Consider the following 18,799-nt stretch of genomic DNA (forward strand, 5'->3'; position numbering starts at 1 on the left):
TTATTTACTCTTTTAAGCAATGCTAGTGATAATAGAATCATAGAATTGTAGAGGTGGAAGGGACCCTGAGCTCCATTTAGTGCAGCTAGTGCTTTTTTCCTGGGGGTACACAGACCCCCTAAATATTTTGTGAATCTTTTTACTTTTGTCCATTTACTGTATTTATTTTTTCCGATTTGAACAATAAAATGGTGATCTTCTTGAGTCAAAATGAGAGTACCAACTATGATTCTATGATTCTACCCCTCAACATTTTTTTCTAAGAAAAAAGCACTGAGTGCAACCCCCTGCAATGCAGGAATCTCAACTGAAGCATTCATGACAGACGGCCATCCAACTTCTTCTTAAAAAACTCCAAGGAAGGAGAGCCCACAACCTGCTGAAGGAAACAGTTCCACCGTCAAACCAATCTTACTGGCAGAAAGTTTTTCCTGATGTTTAGTCGGAATCTCCTTTCTTGTAACTTGAAGCCATGGGTTTGAGTCCTACTCTCCAGAGCAGGAGAAAACAAGTTTGCTCCATCTTCTGTGTAACAGCCTTTGAGATATTTGAAGATGGCCATCGCATCTCCTCTCAGTCTCCTCTTCTCCAGACTCCAGGCTAAACATCCTCAGCTCCCTCAGCTGCTCCTCTTAAGGCTTGGAACTCAGCTATACAGCTGCAAATAAAATGTTTTAAGTGTGACACTGGATGGTGATGGTGAGCCTTATGGAAAATTCAATGTATTTTTAAAAAACGGTTTTAAAAAAGCATTTTCAGAACGCTTTTTATATGTGTGTAGATTACACCTTGGTTTCCAAACCCTGGATCATCCTGATTGCCATCTACACACCTTCCAGATTGCCAATGCCTTCCTTGAACTGAACACAGTGTTGTTCTAGGTGGGGTCTGACCAAGGCAGAAGAGAGAGATACTATTATTTCCCTTGATCTGGACATTATATTCTTCTGTTGTTGCACTCTAGAAGAGCTTTCATTTCTCTCTTTTTTGCTGCTGCATCACACTGTTGACTAGATTGGTAACTAGCTCTCTGTAAAATAAATATCCATTTCCCATCTCTCATGAGCTGCAGCAGGCTAAATCCTTTCCAGGCTTGATGACTGATCAAATATGCAGGATTAAAATGCAACAAGCAGGTGCATTTATCTGCCTGAATCCTTAACGGTGCAATAACACCCCACTTATTACTTGTAATATTTAGAATTAATGAATGCGGCCTTGAATAATTGATGGCTGTTTTAGCACAAGCAAGAATTCAATTAAATTCGAACAAGAGACATCCAGGCATGTGGTAAGGAATTCCTCTTTCCATTTTGTCTGACTGCAAACAATGCCGTTCGGATCTGGTCATTTAAGACAACTGGCAATGGAATGGGTGTGCAAGACGGAGGGGCACGGCACGTATCAGATTGCTCAAAAGTCATTCATCATGTCAGAGCAAGGCAGGAATCTGAACTCCTGGAAAGAATAACGGGTCGGAGATCTCTCTGCATGGAGGTAGGATGGCATGGAGCTGAATGCAGGCTGTAAAACGCAATAGGAATAATTAGAGCATTTGCCAGAAAAATGCTGCAGGTTCCAGAGTGGCGCTTGGCCCATTGCCCTAAAGGGAGCATGGCAGAAAAGAGGATGAGGCGTGGGGTCTGAAGCACTTTCCTTAGGCATCTGGCTTCTAAGAACCCCACCTCCCAAGAGCAAAAGTACAACCAGCAAAGCCTTAGAATGGGGGCTCTGTGTCCTGGCGAGGGGCTGGGAGAGAGGCAGCTATAGGCACTTGTGGTGGGCATGTCCGAGGGTGGCAGATTGGGGGGAACAAGTGTTTAATGAGCAAGTGTTTAAAGTGTCAACAAGTATTTTACTCAGGGTTTAATGAAATAGAGCTAGTGCTGTGTAGCGGTTAGACTAGAGTGTCAGACTAAAACCTGGCAGGGACCAGGGTTCAAATCCTCACTTGGCCATGAAGCTCACTGGGTAGCCTTGGGGGCCAGTCACTGCTTCTAAGCCTGACCTACCTTGCAGGGTTGTTGTGGGGATTAAATTGAGGAAAGGGGAAGCCATCTAGATAGTAATGAATTAAGTAAAATTACTCAACAGCATGTCGCAAAGTCTGCAGCCCTTGCATTACTGAATCTGTATTTAAATGAGAATCAGGACTAGGAGGATAAACCACTAACTGGGATTTCTCTTAGTGGCAGCATAAATGGTTATAGCTGCATTCCGGAATGACTTAAAAGGTGCAACCCTGAATCCCTGGTACAAAAGAGGATAGCCTCTTGCCCTTATGGGAAGATTGATCCACAAGTTAAGACCAGCTAGAGGAACACAGCACAAAGGGACACCTTGGCGGGAGAAAGGGGGAGCTTTATTTTGTTCAGAAATTCTCCAGAAAACCAAAGACCAGTCCCAAAGGTTTACATTAACTTGTGGATCACTTAATAAGAATGTGTTTTACAGATGTATACTGCTGTTAGTTCTTTATGTGTGGGAATACAGGTTTTCATAATGTCTTTTGGGGGCCTCCAGGAAAATAAAAATCAAATACATAAAAAACAGGGGTTCCCAACATGTGCCCATGGGCACTGCAAATCTCTGAGAAATCATCCCCCCTGGAGCCCAACAAGGCACCCTGCCTCTTCCACTTATTTTTTTAAATTTCTCTTTTAAAAAACAATTTGGGGTCATTGTTGAGGTGTTGCTGTTGTATGATTTATGGGGGGTTGTTTGCAGGTAGGGGTTCTCTTTTGAGGGAAACCCTCCTCAGCTTCTCATTTGTGTAGTCATCTGTTTAGTTCTCCACATTGGTTTGCAAATGTTTTAAAAAAATATTCCTCATGAAATTCACTAGCACTTTAGTGCAGTTTTCTCCTGCAATTTAGCCTACTATACACATCTTTGCAAAACAGTTCCTCCTCCTATAATTTTTTTATGTTATCTTCACTTATATATGCATTTACACCATGTGTGCCCTTTACACTGGCTTACTAGCAGTACATGTGGAAAGAATATTGGGGTCTTAGTGGACCACAAGCTGAACATGAGTCAACCATGTGAGGAAGCAGCAAAAAAGGCTAATGCTATTCTAGGCTGCAGCAACAGAAGTCTAGTGTCTAGACCAAGGGAAGTCATAGTCCCACTCTATTCCAGACCACACCTGGAACGCTGTGTCCAGTTCTGGGCACCACAATGTAAGAAGGATGTTGGCAAGCAAGAGGATCAAGGGATCAACCAAGCCTTATGAGTAGCAGTGGAGCAAGCCAATCAGGTGCCTGGGGCGGTGTGCGTGCCCTGTGCCTGAAGGCGGGACCAGCTGGCTCCGTGGGGCCTCCGAGGAGTCTGCCTGCCTCCTCCCATTCAGCCACCCTACAGCTGGGGCGGGGGGAGGCAGCGGGTGGACCATTTGGGCACCCAAGCCACCACATCTCGCTCAGGAGAGATGCATAGCTCAGGCATGGGTGCAAGCCCCACGGCGAGTGCCGCCCGGCATTTTGTCACACCCCTCAGTGGTGACACCTGGGGCGGCCCGCCCCCACCACCCCCTCTTCCTCTGCCCCTGCTTATGAGGAGTGCTTGAAGGAGCTGGGTATGTTTAGCCTGGAAAAGAAGAGACTGAGAGGAGATTTGATAGCCATCTTCAAATATCTCAAGGGCTGTCTCGTGGAGGAGGGAGCATGCTTGTTTTCTCCTGCTCTGGAGGGTAGGACTCGACCCAATGGCTTCAAGTTGCAAGAAAGGAAATCCCAACTAAGCATCAGGGAAAACTTTCTGACAGTAAGAGCTGTTTGGTAGTGGAACAGACTCCCATGAGAGTTTGTGGGCTCTCCTTCCTTGGAGGTTTTTAAACAGAGGTTGGATGGCCATCTGTCGTGGATGCTTTAGCTGAGATTTCTGCATTGCAGGGGGTTGGACTAGATGACCCTTGGGGTCCCTTCCAACTCTAAGATTCTATGTAAATTCTGGTACACTTTACTTGCCTGAGAAGAAAACTAATTTCTTTCTTTGGTGGAATCACAAGCTTGGTGGATCTGGGGAATGCTGTGGATGTAGTATATCTTGATTTCAGCAAGGCTTTTGACAAAATTCCCCATGATATTCTTGTGATGAAGCTGGTAAAATGTGGATTGAATGAGGTAACAGGTGGATTTGTAGCAGGTTGACTGACCAAACCCAAAGAGTCCTCATTATTGGTTCCTCATCATCCAGGAAAAAAGTAATAAATGGGGTGATGCAGGGCTCTGTTTTGGGCCCACTGTTGTTCAACGACTTTATAAACGACTTGGATAAAGGAATTGAGGGGAAGTTTATCCAATTTGCAGATGACACCAAACTGGGAGGGGGAGCTAATGCCACAGAAGACAGATTCCAAATTCAAAATCACCTCAACAAATTGGAGAACTGGGCGCAAACTAACAAAATGAATTTCAATAGGGACAAATGTCAGGTTCTGCACTTAGGCAGGAAGAACCAGATAAACAAATATAGGATGTGGTACACCTGGCTTACTAGCAGTACATATGAAAAAGATCCGGAGGTCTTGGTGGACCACAAGCTTAACATGAGTCAACAGTGTGATGCAGATGCAGAAAAAGCTAATGCTATTCTCGGCTGCATCAACAGAAGTCTAGTGTCCAGATGAAGAGAAGTAATAGAACCCCTCTCTTCTGCCTTGGTCGGACCACACCTGGAATACTGTGTCCAATTCTGGGCATGGGCATAGCCAAGGAAGGGTAGGGGGCAGCTGCCCCCCCTAAATCAATACAAATCAATACAAATCTGAGGTTCTGCACCCCCCCCAAACAAAAGCCTGCCCCCTAACAAAAATCTTGGCTATACCCATGATTCTAGGCACCACAATTTAAGAAAGATGTTGATAAGCTGGAAGGTGTGCAGAGGATCAGTTGAAGTAGCTGCTGATGTTTATCCTAGAAAAGAGGAGACTGAGAAGAGATATGATAGCCATCTTCAGATATCTCAAGAGCTGTCACATGGAAGATGGAACAAGCTTGTTTTCTCCTGCTCTGGAGGTTAGGACTCAACGCATGGCTTCAAGTTACAAGAAAGGAGATTCAGACTAAACACCAGGAAGAACTTTCTGACAGTAAGAGCTGTTTGACAGTTTTCTGAATCAAAATTGGACTCCCTCTGTACTATTTACACCTGAAAATTTGTAGAGTCATAGAATTGTAGAATCATAGAAAATTTGTAGACTCATAGAGTTGGAAGGGATCCTGATTGAGATCAAGTCCAATCCCTGCAATGCAAGGAAGGAGAGTCTACAACCTCTTGAAGGAGACCATTCCACTCTTACCACAAGTAAGATCTTCCTGATGTTTAGTTGGAATCACGTTTCTTGCCATTTTAACAATAACAATAACAACAATTTATTCATATGTTGCCCCAGCCACTCTGGGCGCCTTCCAACAAAATAAAACATGAAACATCCCTTGGTCCCCATCCTGCCCTCTGGAGCAGGAAAAGACCAGCTTGCTCCATCTTCCATTTAACAGCTTTCAGGTATTACACCCATTTTAACTAAATTCCTAGGCAGATCAGATAATTTTACCGCTGTCCTTTTGTCAGGTGCTGTAAACAAATCACTACTAAAGTGGCAAAATTCAGGGCATCAGCAAGCATTACTAGGAACTGGAATATTAAATCTCTTTACCAAGCACGCTAGCAATGCAGCAATCCACTGAATGTGTGACAAAGCACATGCCTATCTTAGTCCTTTGCTGTGCTGATAGTTCCTAATAGTCTTCTACTGGTCTGTAAATTGCAAATTGCATTTGTAATTGCCTGTAACTTAGAGGCTGGTCTGTGTCCATGATAATACAAATTGGATTGGGCATCATCTGAGTTTAAGAGTGAAAAAAGATTTGCAGACATTCCTTTTGTAAATTCACTTCCCCAGGTGAGAAGCGGGAGTCAGAATTATCATGTCTTGTGAGTTATTGAGCACATTAAACATTAACTTCTTGGTCTTGTTGTTAGCCCAGTTCTCTGCACTTTTAATTTTTAAGCACCGCCTGCCTTGGACCCAACTTGGCAAGAGATCCTGTGACTTTGCTCACCAGCTATGCATTATTCACCATGAAGGCTGTGGCTTAGTTGGGCTTCCTTGGCTTCTGAGCTCCAAAAAGCACACTGGCCTCCGTTGGTTCCAGTGATTTGGGGTGGTGGGCAATGGGAGGGAGGGGGTGTCACAAGGGAAGAGTGACATTTTCAGCTCGATCCCTTTTGTGATCTCTGGCTTATTTCCATGCTCAGCCTGTAATGTACCTGTGGCTAATCAAAGATCAGCAGTGGCTGCAATATAATCTCTAGGAAGGTCCGGTTTCTCACTCTTATCTGGAGAAGCAGCCAATACTCACCTCCCTGGGACTCGAAGGGCAAAGCCACCGACATGCAGCATGAATTATTGAGCTTTCTCCACTGGGACGGAAGAGCCGCTTCTCATAACTCACGGCATCGTGTTGAGGCTACGCTGGATGGATCCTAAGCAACTCGCCAAGCGAGCTCTGAATGGCTTAGCTGGAACCATTGTTTGAAACGGCCTTCGGGATGGCTGCCCAGGTAATCTTAGCAATGGGGCAAGGTTGTCGTGGTGGAGAACTGTCCAGACCTAGGCTGGGCTTGCTTCGCTTCTCGGCAGCCGCGCAGCTCCATGGCTGCAGATGGAGTCTCCCGCTGCCTCGACTGTGGGTGCACTATGTGACCTTGGGCAGGCCACGCTCTCAGCGCCTCCTCTGCATTTGCTCCTGTTTACCTGAGACAGTTCTGGCACCCTGAAACCCCTGGTTTTGCCACCTTCTTTTTCTTGTTGGCAGGAGCTGCTGGAGTTCATTTTCTAAGTGAGGGGGTGGACTGCATCTTGCCTGTGGTGCGCATGTGCCCAGATTCCAGCCCATGAACAATAAGGCACCAAGAGGTTGCCATATTCCATGTTGCAGCTATGGAGGCATCTTTTGAACAACTGAGAACAAAGTGCATTAGGAAAAGAGTATTTGCCTTCTGCTCTGCCTTTCACCCAGAGAGAAAGGCAGCCCTTGCCTTTTAAAGCAACAGACAACAGGCTATGGCAGAGTCAATAAGCAGATAGGATGTTGCCTCCATTAACGTCTCCCGCTGGCTGCAGGAAACAATATCTTGATATTATGGATGTTACAGCTGGTGGGTTCTGTTTCCATCCGATAACTGCTGGAGGTGGGTGTGCACCTGTAAAAGGGAACTTAACAGCCAGCTATCTCACAGAGTTGATGGAGAAAGGGCATCATCCATAAGGCTCCAGCATCCACCCCAAGTGTTGTGATGTGCTACTGGCATTCAAGCAACCAAGTCCAAGAAAGCCAGGGATCACAGCTCTGAAACTCTTCCATCCCAGTTCGGCCTCCCCTTCCTGTTTTCTCCCTGGAGTGTAGGGTTGCCTTTCCTGGTCTGTCTCCAGGTTGCCTGGCCCCCTCCAGGTGGCAGGTGGAGGAGAGAATGCCTTTAGTGATCATGGTAAAAATGATTAAGAGCGCTGTGCATGCAGCTTGCAAGCTTCAGCCCAGCAACTGCAAATTACAGTACAGACACTCTGAAGGAATTTGCTGTCCTCTGCTCCCCTCTCCCAATTACTTTCCATCTCTGGGGCCTGCCCCTGTGATGTCACCAGGGGGGTCGGCCCTGGGTCTCAAGCCTGGGCCCTGAAAATTCAAAGTCTGGGATGGTCCTGACCTGCAACCTGGGTAGAATTTTAGCTCCGCAGAATTTGAGCTCCATGGGGCAGAAACCTAGAATCTCATTCCTTGTGTAGCACCATATACTCTGGTGGCATTATAAGACTACAGTACGAGCAACAGCAACACGTTTGTATGGAGCTGGTCCAGCCTGCTGCAGGATCCCCAGCTGGGCAGGTCATCTCTCAGCACCTGCCACTCTGGAACAGCTGCAGACACCCCAGCACCCACCTTCTCCCTGGGCCACAAACTGGCAGCTGGCCATTTTAATTCATCACAGTATCCCAGACATAGCATGGCTCTGGAGCATTGTGGGAAATGAAAGTGGATGTGTCGGGGGTGGGTGGGCACCAGAACCAGGAAGGAGGCCCACCAAAGGATTCCCTTCAAACCAGCTTTGCAACCAGGGAGTAGAACCTTGCCATTCCTGACAAGGAGCTCCTGGCTTTGCCTTTCAACTTATTTGGGGGAAGTTTCTTCTTTTGAAGTCAAATGTGACTGTATTGGATTTTCTTGGCAACTGGCCATTTGCATGTTTGTTTCATTTCATAGCACTTTGGTCACTGCTCCCAACAGGCTCAACAACACTCACCTCTCGCACCAGGTCCTGGGTGCCACTCAAGATCAGGCCCAGGGGCGGACTTCTGGGGAGGAACCATGGCAGGCTAGATATCGGCTGCTGGTACTCCTGCCAACAGACATAATTATCATAGGCGCCGACTCCATGGGGCTTGAGGGGGCCCGAGCCCCCTCAAAAATTTGTTTGGGGGGGCTCTGCCCCCCCAATAATCTCCGGCGCCCCTCCAGCAGAGCGCCATCGCCGCCCCTCCCCCAGCCCAAAATGTACAGGGTCGGGCTGCATGCCTCCTGCCCTCCCTCCCGAGCAAAAGTTCCACCCAATTTCCGCTCCGGAGCTGATTAATAGGCACAGCACGCTCTCCCCTATTTGCTCACGAGGAGGCGGCGCCACTTTATTTGCATATTCATGAGCTTATTTATTATTCATGAGCTGTCCCGGGCCCCCCCAATATTTTTTATAAGTCCGCGTCCCTGATAATTATGCAGTGACAAGAGATAATCAAGACATAAATCCAGATTGCCAAATTCCTTTTGAAATAAGGAAGGACAGCAGTAGAGCCTTGCATGCTCAGAAGAAAACATTCATCATGTTGGGGGAATGTCTGTCTTCAGGGGTGGAGAGTGAGGGAAAGCCCTTGGCCAACACACTTCCTAGTAAAGGTAAAGGGACCCCTGACCATTAGGTCCAGTCGTGGCCGACTCTGGGGTTGCAGCTTCAGGTCTGCAAACTTCCTTCTTTTAAAAGCCAGGTGTTCTAGGGCAGAGTCATTTAGTGCATCCAGAAATGTGACCTTTGTCATGAGAAAGGAGAGACTTGGAGTGTGGCCTTTGTGGCCAGGAGACCTGGCCTTGGCCAGAACTAGCTTCTGACCAGAGCTCTAGTTACTGGGGTGAAGAGCACAGAACTAAAGGAGGCCATGCTTGGGACCCCTTTAATATGGCCAAATTACTTAGGCTGCACTCCAACGCATGCTTACCTGGGGGTAAGTCCCATTGTGCTCAGTGGGGGTTATCTCTGAATAGACATATATAGGACTGCATTGTTAAAGTTCCATTATATTTAAATTTCCCAACCCACTGTGAGGTGTGGGTGCCCAGCCCGCTTATTAAAACTCCACCACTCCCAAAGCTCATTCTCCTTCCTGCTTCTCCACAGCCAAACAGGCCTTATAATAATCATGACAGGGAAGATGCGGCAGTAAATCTAACTAGGGTTGGGTCATTTGTTTGCTTCCAGCCAGGCCGTTATAAAAATCTCATTTCCTAATGCAGTCAGCCATGAAGTGGCAGCGGCGGTGGACAGAACCTGTTCGTTCACTTATTTATTACACGAGGCATCGCTGTTGTGGTTGCTTGTCTGGTAAAAGCAATGTTTGCATTAAGTGGTTCTCTAGAGCCTTTTACACCACAACAACATTATTGAAAGGGGGGGGGGGAGAAAGTAAGAAAGTGAAAGTCCTGCGCAGGGATGCCATTCATTCAAATAAAGTAGACCTGCTCATTCCCCTTTAACATTATACACTAGGAGGTTTGCTTGGCACAGAGTTAAGTGACAGATAAAGCTTCACCTCTTTAATTGCTGCCTAGCTGGTTGCTGAAAAAAGCACAGGCTCAGTCAAATACAGGAGGGGGGAGGAGGTACCACCCAACTGGTGATGCTTCTGTGATTTCACAGGACACCCGCAAACTGTTTTCTTGTCTTTAACAAGTCAGAGCCCCTGAATCTAAGGTCTATGTTCTCTCATCCCCCAACTGTAAAGCAGTTCAGAGTGTGATCCGGTGCTTGTCTACTCAGAAGGAAGCCCCGTTTCTAATGGAAATTGCAACCCAAGCGCTTATGAAATGGAATGACAATTCTTCCTCGTGCCATGAAGCCCCGTTGGCTCACTGTGCTCCACCGGGTGTCCTTATCTGAAGGGGCCCCGTCTCCTAAACACAAGAGGGCCCAGCGCACCTGCCCCAGCAGCACCCTTGGGACCGAGCCCATTGGCACGCCACCCATCTCAAGCGCCAGGCGGGCCTTCCTCCAAAGGTTTCTGGGAGCTGTAGTTTGTGGCGGGCGCGGAGAGTTCCCTTCCCAGAGCTGCAGTTCGCAGTCTCCTCCTCTCAGCACCCCACAAACTACAACTCCCAGAGCCCTTTGGGGGAAGCTGCGCCTTTAAAGGGACGGCGGGGCTGGGGCCCCAGAACAGCCCCGCCAAGGAGCCCCGCGCAAAATGGCGCTGCTGGTGGCTGCTCCTTGGAGGAGGGGCAGCATGCCGGAGGCGGAGGAGGTAAGCGGAGCTCCGGGAGAAAAGTATGGGCAGGGAAGGGAAGAGGACTTCCCTCTGTCCTGGACTTTCTCATCCCCTTCAGTACAAGAAAGAGGCCCGTCTGAGAGGCGGCTAAAATGAAACGGGGGGAGGCAGCAGGGAGACTTGGGAGCGCTGTTTTAAAGAAACCAAGGGCTATTTATTGATTTGCTCTCTCGTCCGCCCCGGAGCTGAAGGGGCCACGCCAGGCTTTCCTGTTCCCCTCCGTCCCTCCCAGGGAGCTTTGTCGGCTGCCTCAGGGGAGAGGCGCTGGGGGGCATCGGGGGGGGGGGGCTCCCGAGCTGCCGCCCCCCCCCATAAGCTCCCCACTGCCGAGAAGGAGGATTCGGACGCCCCAGGGACTGGACAGAGGGGGAGCCACCTTAGCCATCGCTTCGGCCAATAAAACGGGGCAACACAGGAAACACTTCTCTCCAGCCAAGCTCTTCTGCATTTCTTGTGATGCTGAAGTAATAAAACTCTTCCCCTCCCCGCCCCATGAAAGAGTCCCGTTATGCAAACTCCTTAATTTTAGCTAATCAAACAAAGTGAGGCCTACAAAATGGTCGCATTGCATAGAAGGCAGCTCCCTAGTCAGGCATTTGCTCCTGCGTTGAACGAGGTGCCCCGCGGGGGTGGCCGCCTGGTTAACTTTCCTGCTGGAGGGTGTTGATTCACTGCCCCCAATGCACCTAGGCTTGAAGTTGGGCAACTGAGAAAATGAGGGGCCGGGTGTAGCTAGGGCATTTGTCAGTGCTGCTGAATGCCCCTTATACAGTGGTACCTCTGGCTACCAACGCTTCAGGTTACGAGCTCCACTAGCCCGGAAGTAGCTGCTCCTGGTTGCAAGCTTTGCCCCAGGATGTGAATGGAATTCACGTGCCAGAGGCCCCATTAGCAAAAGCGTGCCTCAGGATAAGAACGGTTTCAGCTTAAGAACGGACCTCCAGAACAAATTAAGTTCGTAACTAGAGGTACCACTGTATTAGGCTTATATTTGGGGCTTTTTTCAGATGGAACTCAGGTCTGGCACCTCTCAGGTGGGTGCCATTGCACCTATTTTTCTAGAAAAATAGCCCTGGCTATATTTTGCCTTTTGGCTACAAGAGCCCACACAATAGCTTATCATGCAAGAAAATACGGAACTGAGGGGTTACAAGAACTGGGGCAACAGGAAACCTATTTGTAGCAGCGGGGTTCAAAAAGTAAAGCACTAAATAGCCCTCTTCAGGTTTGCTTGAGGGCTAGAAGAGAGGGAGCCCACTGGGGCTGTCCCTAAGAAGGCCTTGTCCCATCACATGTCAACTAACTTCATTCTCCTGCTATGAGGTGCACTTTAGTTGGTTGGTCTTCCTGGGAAAGGCGCAGTGTCTGGCCAGCAGCTCACAGGGGCAGAAGGGCAGAACGAGGCGGGCAGGGGAAGGTGGCCCAAGCTCTGCACTGGAATGAAGCTATGGAAGATGGGGGAGCATCCAGAGTGTCTCTACCCAACACACTCATAGGGAAGCCTTTTTGATTGCCCACCAAGAATCTTGGGCGCTGTTTGGTTGAGGGGCTGAGAACGTTGTATGGATTTGTTTATTTATTAACCTGATCTTCCTCCCAAAGGAGCCCAGGGCAGCAAATTACAAGTGATGAAACAGAACTCCATTTCTCAGAGTTTGCTAGTAGGGGAGGGTGCCCACTAACTTCTCACTCCAAGATGTGTGCATCATGTGTGTCTGTGTCTCCTGTGACCTCCCAGGGGTTGGATTCCAAGTCCCTCCATTCCCAACTTCTTGCCAGGTCTGATGAGACCTGAAGCCCAACAGCACCTGGGGGGCTGCAGGGTCTCAGACCCAGATTTAATCCAAGCTGAACACACCATGCATTTAAAGCTCATCAAAAGTGCATATTCCCCCTCCCAAGAATCTTGGGAACTGTAGCTTATCCTTCACAGTGCTAAACTTCCCAGTGCCCTTAACAAGGCACACCTCTAGGGATTATTTGGCAAGAGTCGTGGGCTTTGAAAGTCTGCTGTGTGTGGAACCTGAGTGTCCAGGCTGCATTTGGTGCCCTGGTGCCTTTGCTTTCCTATGTCCTAAGTCCTTCCTTTGGGTTTGTTTCGCTGGTTCGACTTTGCAACTGCTCAGCTCACAATCGACTCCAGGGAAGTTGCTGTTATGTTGAGGGTCACTGCATTGCTCTCTGATACTGGATTTGAGAGCGAGGCTTGGGCAGGTCAAAAAGGCTGATGTCACAATTGCTTGCGAACGTGCAGAGTGATACTTTGTAAAATTTCTGCTGAAATGCATTTCCTCCTCTCGGCCCTTCAGATGCGCCGTTGTCTTTTTGACAGGTAGTCTCTTGACAACATTGTCCTGGGGTTAAAGTGAGTGCAGCACTTTTGGAACCAGGAGAGCATGCAAAGTACGGCAAGTCCCTTTCCTGCCCCCCCCCCACTATCTGTTAAGTTGAGAATCAGCAATGGGCTGCCAACTCAGCACACATTTAACCCACAAGGTAATGCTGGAATCTGGCAGTTCAGTATCCTACCGTCCTGGTGCTGGAACCAGAATCTAGGTCCTAGATGAACTTTGGTCTTGGCTGCAAACCCGACATCTGACCCCACAAGCATCTGGACTGCTGCAGGGGTAAGTTAAAGTTGCAGGTGTTCTGTGCAATTGCTCTGGGGACAGTGTAGATTTTGGCTAAGTTTGAATTGAGCTTGAATTGAGTTGCAGCTGAGAAAGGTTTAATGGGATGATTTAGTCACGAAATGCAAAAGTGGATCTGTTTTGTTGTCCTGCTGTTTCTCTAAGATGTAGGATAAATAAACAGACAAATGTCAGCTTTCTCAACTTGCCTCGATGCCTGGCTGGGATTTATGATGGTTTCCCCTGCCTGCAATTAGACTAGAATGCCTGGGCTTGTTTTCTGCCAGGACTCGGGGACATCTGTTCTCTTCTACTTGATGGGAGATGTTAAGCCCCTGCTCAGCTCCACGTCAGTAAACTTCCATTGCAGGGCCTGGGACCTCTTGGTGATGGAGGGTCTCTTGGAGGGGGGGGGCGCTTCTCTTCATGACCAGACCTTTGATACAGGGTTGGCATGTGATGGTTGGTCCAGTATTGTCCAGTAATAAAAGTAATTGCAGCATCAGTTTTTTAGAACTGTATAGTGTGCTGATTACAAAGAGCATCTTGCCTTATCCCCAGAGTGCAGCACCTCCGAAAGCTTTGTTGATAAATCTGTATTTATGAGCAAGACTTGAGGGTTAATTCTGAATCAGTTAAGCCAAGCAAAATTTCCAGTTGTGGGGCAGGGAAAGGGGGCATCACTCTCTTGCCTTTTATTCACCAGTAGTTTTGATTTAATTCTTTATAAGAGGGATGGGAACCCCCTTTTTCTGTTGAGGGCCACGTTCCCGAAGGTGGAATCTGCCAGAGGCCTCGTGCCAACTGGGTGTACAGCTGAAGCCCATGGTAGGCAGGGCTGGATACAAAGTGGGGAGCGCAACCTCCTCTCTCTCTCCGGCTTCCTCTCTGCCCAGCCAGATGCAGCAGATCACAGGTCACTCTTGGAGGCACTTATTAGTTTGGGGGTCACACGTGGCCTCAAGGCCAACCTTTCTAATTTTAATCTGCTGTTTTACTTTGTTATGTTCCACTGCTGAATTAGCTGTTGAATTATAACAAAAGGCAGCTGTTCTTATTTTATTTTTTTAGTCCAGCTGTTTTTATTATTGTACACTGATTTATGCTTTAAACAAAATATTGATTTGATTCTTATTTACTGTGTGTTTGCTATTTTTTAACTGTGTCATCTGCCACTTTGGAAAGTGGTGGTACAGAAATGGAAGGTACAAATTTTGGAAAGAAATTTTGCTTCCTCTCCTTCTCAAATCTGGTTTGCAGAACCAGATTAAATTATGTATAAGCAGCAACTGCATACAGATATACGGTACTTGGCTTGCATTATAGATACAGATTGCAGAAATAGTGTGGGGTTTTTTTGTTTTTTTTAAAGTGTGTACAAAGTCCTGGTGATAACTCCAGTGATGTATACTATTATACCATTTACGCATGCAGGTGATGTCCTATGCGCTGTAACCTCAGAACTTAGAAATAGCCAGCCTGTGCAATCCAGGCTAATTTTTGCAACAAGTAAAAAGCAGGGATGCTACTCTGTTTCTCCAAACCTGACCTGATACCGCTCTTGCACTTTATGCCAAGACATCCTCGCTGCAGAACTTGGGAACATCCTGCAGAGGTGATGCCAAGCCCCTCCCCTCCCCAATGAGCTTCAGTTTAGTCTCTTGGCTGCTACACAAGCTCAAAGCCTGTTGCTGCTGCTCCTGACCCTTAACAGGTGAATCTCCAGTTTGTAGCTACTGTGCCATTGGAAGCTGCTTTTTCTCAAAGTCAGGGCCTTGATCTGCTTGGCTCAGCATTGCGTACGTGGACTGGCAACACCTCTTTCAGAAGGGGAATATTCCCACCCTACTACAGATGTTGGGGGGGTCAAACCTGGGACCTTCTGCAAGTAAAGCAGGGGCTGTGGCTCTGAGCCAAGACCCTCCTTGTACCTGCGGCCCCTTTTGACCCCCACAAGATTCTCTCTCTGCTGCTGACCAGTCCACAGATAGGGAATTGCATACCCCCTTAACTTTCTGAAGCCCAAGAGACCCACTTTTTTTGTTGGTTTCCCTGCTTGAAATTTGAATGGCCCCTGGCTCCTGGCTTGGCCTATTGTTTCTGCACCCCAAATGAGCAGGAGTTGCACCGTCTCCCTGAGATGACAGCGACTGGAGGGTTCTGTGGGAGGTGGGCAGGGGAGACCGAAAAAAATATGCCTTGATTCCCTCCCACCCATCACAAAGCCCACACTGTTTCAAAGCATCAGGATTCCTGTCCCAAAGAAGGTTCTCTTGACCTGGCCCACCTTGCCATAGCATCCACAGAGCGGACGTGTTCTGCCTGGGGCTCCCCTTCTCTCTCTCTCTCTCAACCTGTGCATTCTTCACCTGTCGCATTGAGTTGGGGGGGGGAGAGGCCCCAGAGGAAGAGGCCTGACATGGCAGGTCTAACGGAACCCCGCCCGCCCCCGGCCCTGAGCTAGAGGACGGCCGAGCCGGTCGGTCCTCGGCTTAGTGGCTGTAGACCTGCCTGAGCCTGACAAGAAAGAGTTGCCAGGAACAAATCTCTATTGTTCGCTGTCATCTTTAAATGAGTGTCAAAGTAGGCAGGGGGGCTTTGACCGTTAACTGCACAATTTGGCGGGGGCCCTTGTGTCCAGCCTGGCCAGCCCAGGCGCCCCCCTCCCGTTTCTCAGATTAGCAGAGGCGGCCTCCAGCCTCTCTCCTAAATGGGCCATCGTTGGCCCTTTGTCCACAGACTGCCCGGTGTGAAATTTGCAGTGACGTTAAATGTTTTCTAATGAATAATTATTGAAAGGAAATGGTGGGATGTGTGTGTAATGGATTGTAGCACATTAAAACGTTTTATTCGGGGACACAAAAATGTTGTCCTTCATAAGCGCTTTCGGAGAAGGGCTTTCTTCCCTCTCCCCACCCCCGGGAGAGAGGTTTTTAAAAAAATTCTCAGAGGATTACCATCAAACTCTTATAACAGAGTGTCTCTTTCTCTCTCTCTCCCCTCCACCCTGATAGAAATGGAAAGAGGCCCCCTGGCCATCAAATCTTTTTCAAGATGGCAGCCGTGAAGCCTGCGGAACTGTTGGAAGCTTTGGGGTTTTAAAGGAATGTTTTTGAACTGTCTTTTGCTTTGGGAGAAGAGGTTGGGTTCCCCTCTCAACCTCTGTGCTTTTCACGGAGAAAGACGATCTAAGGCTGCTGTGCCAAAGTTACAGGCAAGGATTTGTCTGTTGACAAGGAACCGTGGAATAATCCTGTCCCCCTCATGCCAATGACGATTAACCTTAAAAGCTTGCATTTTCTGTTCTCTGGAATATATTGCCATGTAAGTGTTTTGCTGTGGGTATAATCAAGTTTAGAACATTATTATATCATCTTTAAAAAACTGGACAGGGGTGTCTGCCAAGTTTTGTCTTTTTCCCAAGCAGACAGCTGGTCACCACATTTATATTTAATGCTGGCTTTTCAGTGAGATTAGTAAGCTTACAGATGTGGTAGATTTTCTTAAAAAGAACTTGGAATGCCCTTTATAAATGATATTATGAAGAGATAGAATGGAAGATAAAATGGTTGAGACATAGAAATTTTGAGTTTGCAAATAAACCTGGCAAACTTCTGGCCTGGCAATTAAAGAAGAAAAAGGAAGATAGAATTATCAATAAAATTAAAATTGAAGACAAATGGATTCAAGAACCGAAGGAAATTAGTAAAATCTTTGCTAGTTTTTTCGGAAAACTATATAAAGAAGGTCCAGAAACTCTAGAAAAAATAATTGATTATTTGGGCAAAAATAAACTACCAATAATACCTAAGGAAAAAACTGAAATCTTGAACTCACCAATAACAGCTATGGAGGTGCAACAAGCTATACAGAGATCAAAATTAGGAAAGACACCGGGCCCAGATGGTCTCCCAGCTAATTACTATAAAAAGTTAGAACAAGCATTATTTCTTCCCATGAAGGACCTAATGAATAATATTCTGGCAAATGGAAAGCTTCCGAAAACCTGGAAGGACAGCTTTATTACTCTTATCCATAAACAGGGAACAGATGCCTCAAACATGGCCAATTACAGACCCATTGCACTGCTAAATAACGATTACAAGATATTCGCATTCTTGCAAATAGATTAAAAATGGTGCTGAAAGAGATAATTCATAAAGATCAAACCGGATTTCTTCCCGGACGATTTATGCAATCCAATATTAGATGTGTGGTTTCCCTTTATAAATGATATTCTGTGCATGCACCACAAGAGTGACCATCCCCACTTCCTGTGGCGTTCTGGGGGTGTTTTGCTGGTTGCTAAGGGGCAGCTGAGTTCGAAAGCACGTCATAGTGCAAGTAGATAAATAGGTACTGCTCCGGCGGGAAGGTAAATGGCATTTCCGTGTGTTGCTCTGGTTCGCCAGAAGCAGCGTAGTCATGCTGGCCACATGACTCGGAAGATGTACACAGGCTCCCTCGGCCAATAAAGCGAGATGAGCGCCGCAACCCCAGAGTTGGTCATGACTGGAGCTAATGGTCAGGGGTCCCTTTACCTTTAAGGAGCAGCTGGTTCCAGGGCAGCAGGTGTCCCTCTGCCCTTTATATTTTGACCTAGTGGAAATAATTTGATTATATAATTCAGTCCCACAAGATGTGGCAAAGGTTTTATGTGGCTTTTGAAAAAAGTTAAGTTCATGGAGAAGGAGAAGCCTGTGAACTGCTCTAAACCTAAAGGAAATCTCCATCTTCAGAAGCAGTTTACCTTTTGTGCCCTACAGGCTGGGGACAGGTGGGATGGAGGTTGCCGCCTTGCCCTGCCCTGCCTCTGAGCTTTCCAGAGAGTCTGAATGGCCGCTGCATGGGACTGGTGCAATCTATTTTGCCACTTGAGGCAAAGGACAAGATGGCAACCCCACTCCACATTCAGCAAACCATCCAGGCTGGAAGTTGATGCTGATGGTTGGACAGCCTCCTCCTCCCCCGTGGCCAATGACAGCAGGCTAGCTCATGAGATGCCAGCTGGCCCCTTGCTCTGCCCCACATCCTTCGGCAGCTGTCTCCTGAGATCGGCACTGCCACTCTCTGCCCAACGAGAGGGACGGCTCTGCAGGAAATGGGACCCTGGGCAAGGCAAGGCAGGGCTCCTTGGGGAATTCAGCAATACCAGATCTACATGTCAACAATTGCCAATTGACTGGTTGGTTTTCAAGGAGGGATAGACAGTTTCACAGAGGAGAAGTGTGCCAGAAGCTGCTTTATGCCAGGTCAGACTCTTAATTGTTCACCAGTATGTATTTTATTTTATGTTAGAATATTTCTTTTAATGTTTGTGATTGTAATGCAGAAAAGATCCCTGCATTGCAGGGGGTTGGACTAGATGACCCTTGGGGGTCCCTTCCAACTTTACAATTCTATGATTCTAAGTACCACTTCTATTTTGTTCTGTATTTACCCCTCTCTCCAAGCAGGGAGAGACTCTGGGGGCCCTGCGCTTTGCCAGGTTCGGTTTCCTTGGAATGAGGGTCAGCCGAGGCCTTCAGGGTGTACTGTTTTATTTACACCTATTGTCAGGGCTGCCACTCAGTCCCAG

At 47.6% G+C, this 18,799-nt stretch overlaps 2 protein-coding genes across 11 annotated transcripts in view; one reads left to right on the forward strand and one right to left on the reverse strand.

Moving 5' to 3' along the window:
- The window catches only part of FOXN4 (forkhead box N4), a 49,153-nt gene extending 38,900 nt beyond the window's left edge, over positions 1 to 10,253 (reverse strand). For 6 of the 7 annotated variants that reach the window (XM_081168542.1, XM_081168540.1, XM_081168538.1 and 3 more), the window contains exons 1-2: positions 9,863 to 10,253; positions 8,308 to 8,403 (exon numbers count right to left, since the gene is read on the reverse strand). In XM_081168542.1, coding sequence (XP_081024668.1) covers positions 8,308 to 8,374 — 67 coding nt within the window. In that variant the 5' untranslated portion in view covers positions 8,375 to 8,403; positions 9,863 to 10,253. The remainder of the gene's footprint in view (positions 1 to 8,307; positions 8,404 to 9,862) is intronic. The other variant, XM_081168537.1, reaches the window with a different exon arrangement.
- MYO1H (myosin IH) overlaps positions 1,219 to 18,799 on the forward strand; it is a 68,660-nt gene continuing 51,079 nt past the window's right edge. The window contains exon 1 of one of the 4 annotated variants that reach the window (XM_081168482.1): positions 1,219 to 1,497. In XM_081168482.1, the coding sequence (XP_081024608.1) occupies positions 1,372 to 1,497 (126 nt within the window). In that variant the 5' untranslated portion in view covers positions 1,219 to 1,371. Of the gene's footprint in view, positions 1,498 to 6,543; positions 6,571 to 10,438; positions 10,568 to 18,799 lie in introns of those variants that run through there. The other 3 variants (XM_081168484.1, XM_081168483.1, XM_081168485.1) reach the window with 3 other exon arrangements.

This window comes from Podarcis bocagei (assembly GCF_964188305.1).
Source record: "Podarcis bocagei genome assembly, chromosome: 13".
NCBI lineage: Eukaryota > Metazoa > Chordata > Lepidosauria > Squamata > Lacertidae > Podarcis > Podarcis bocagei.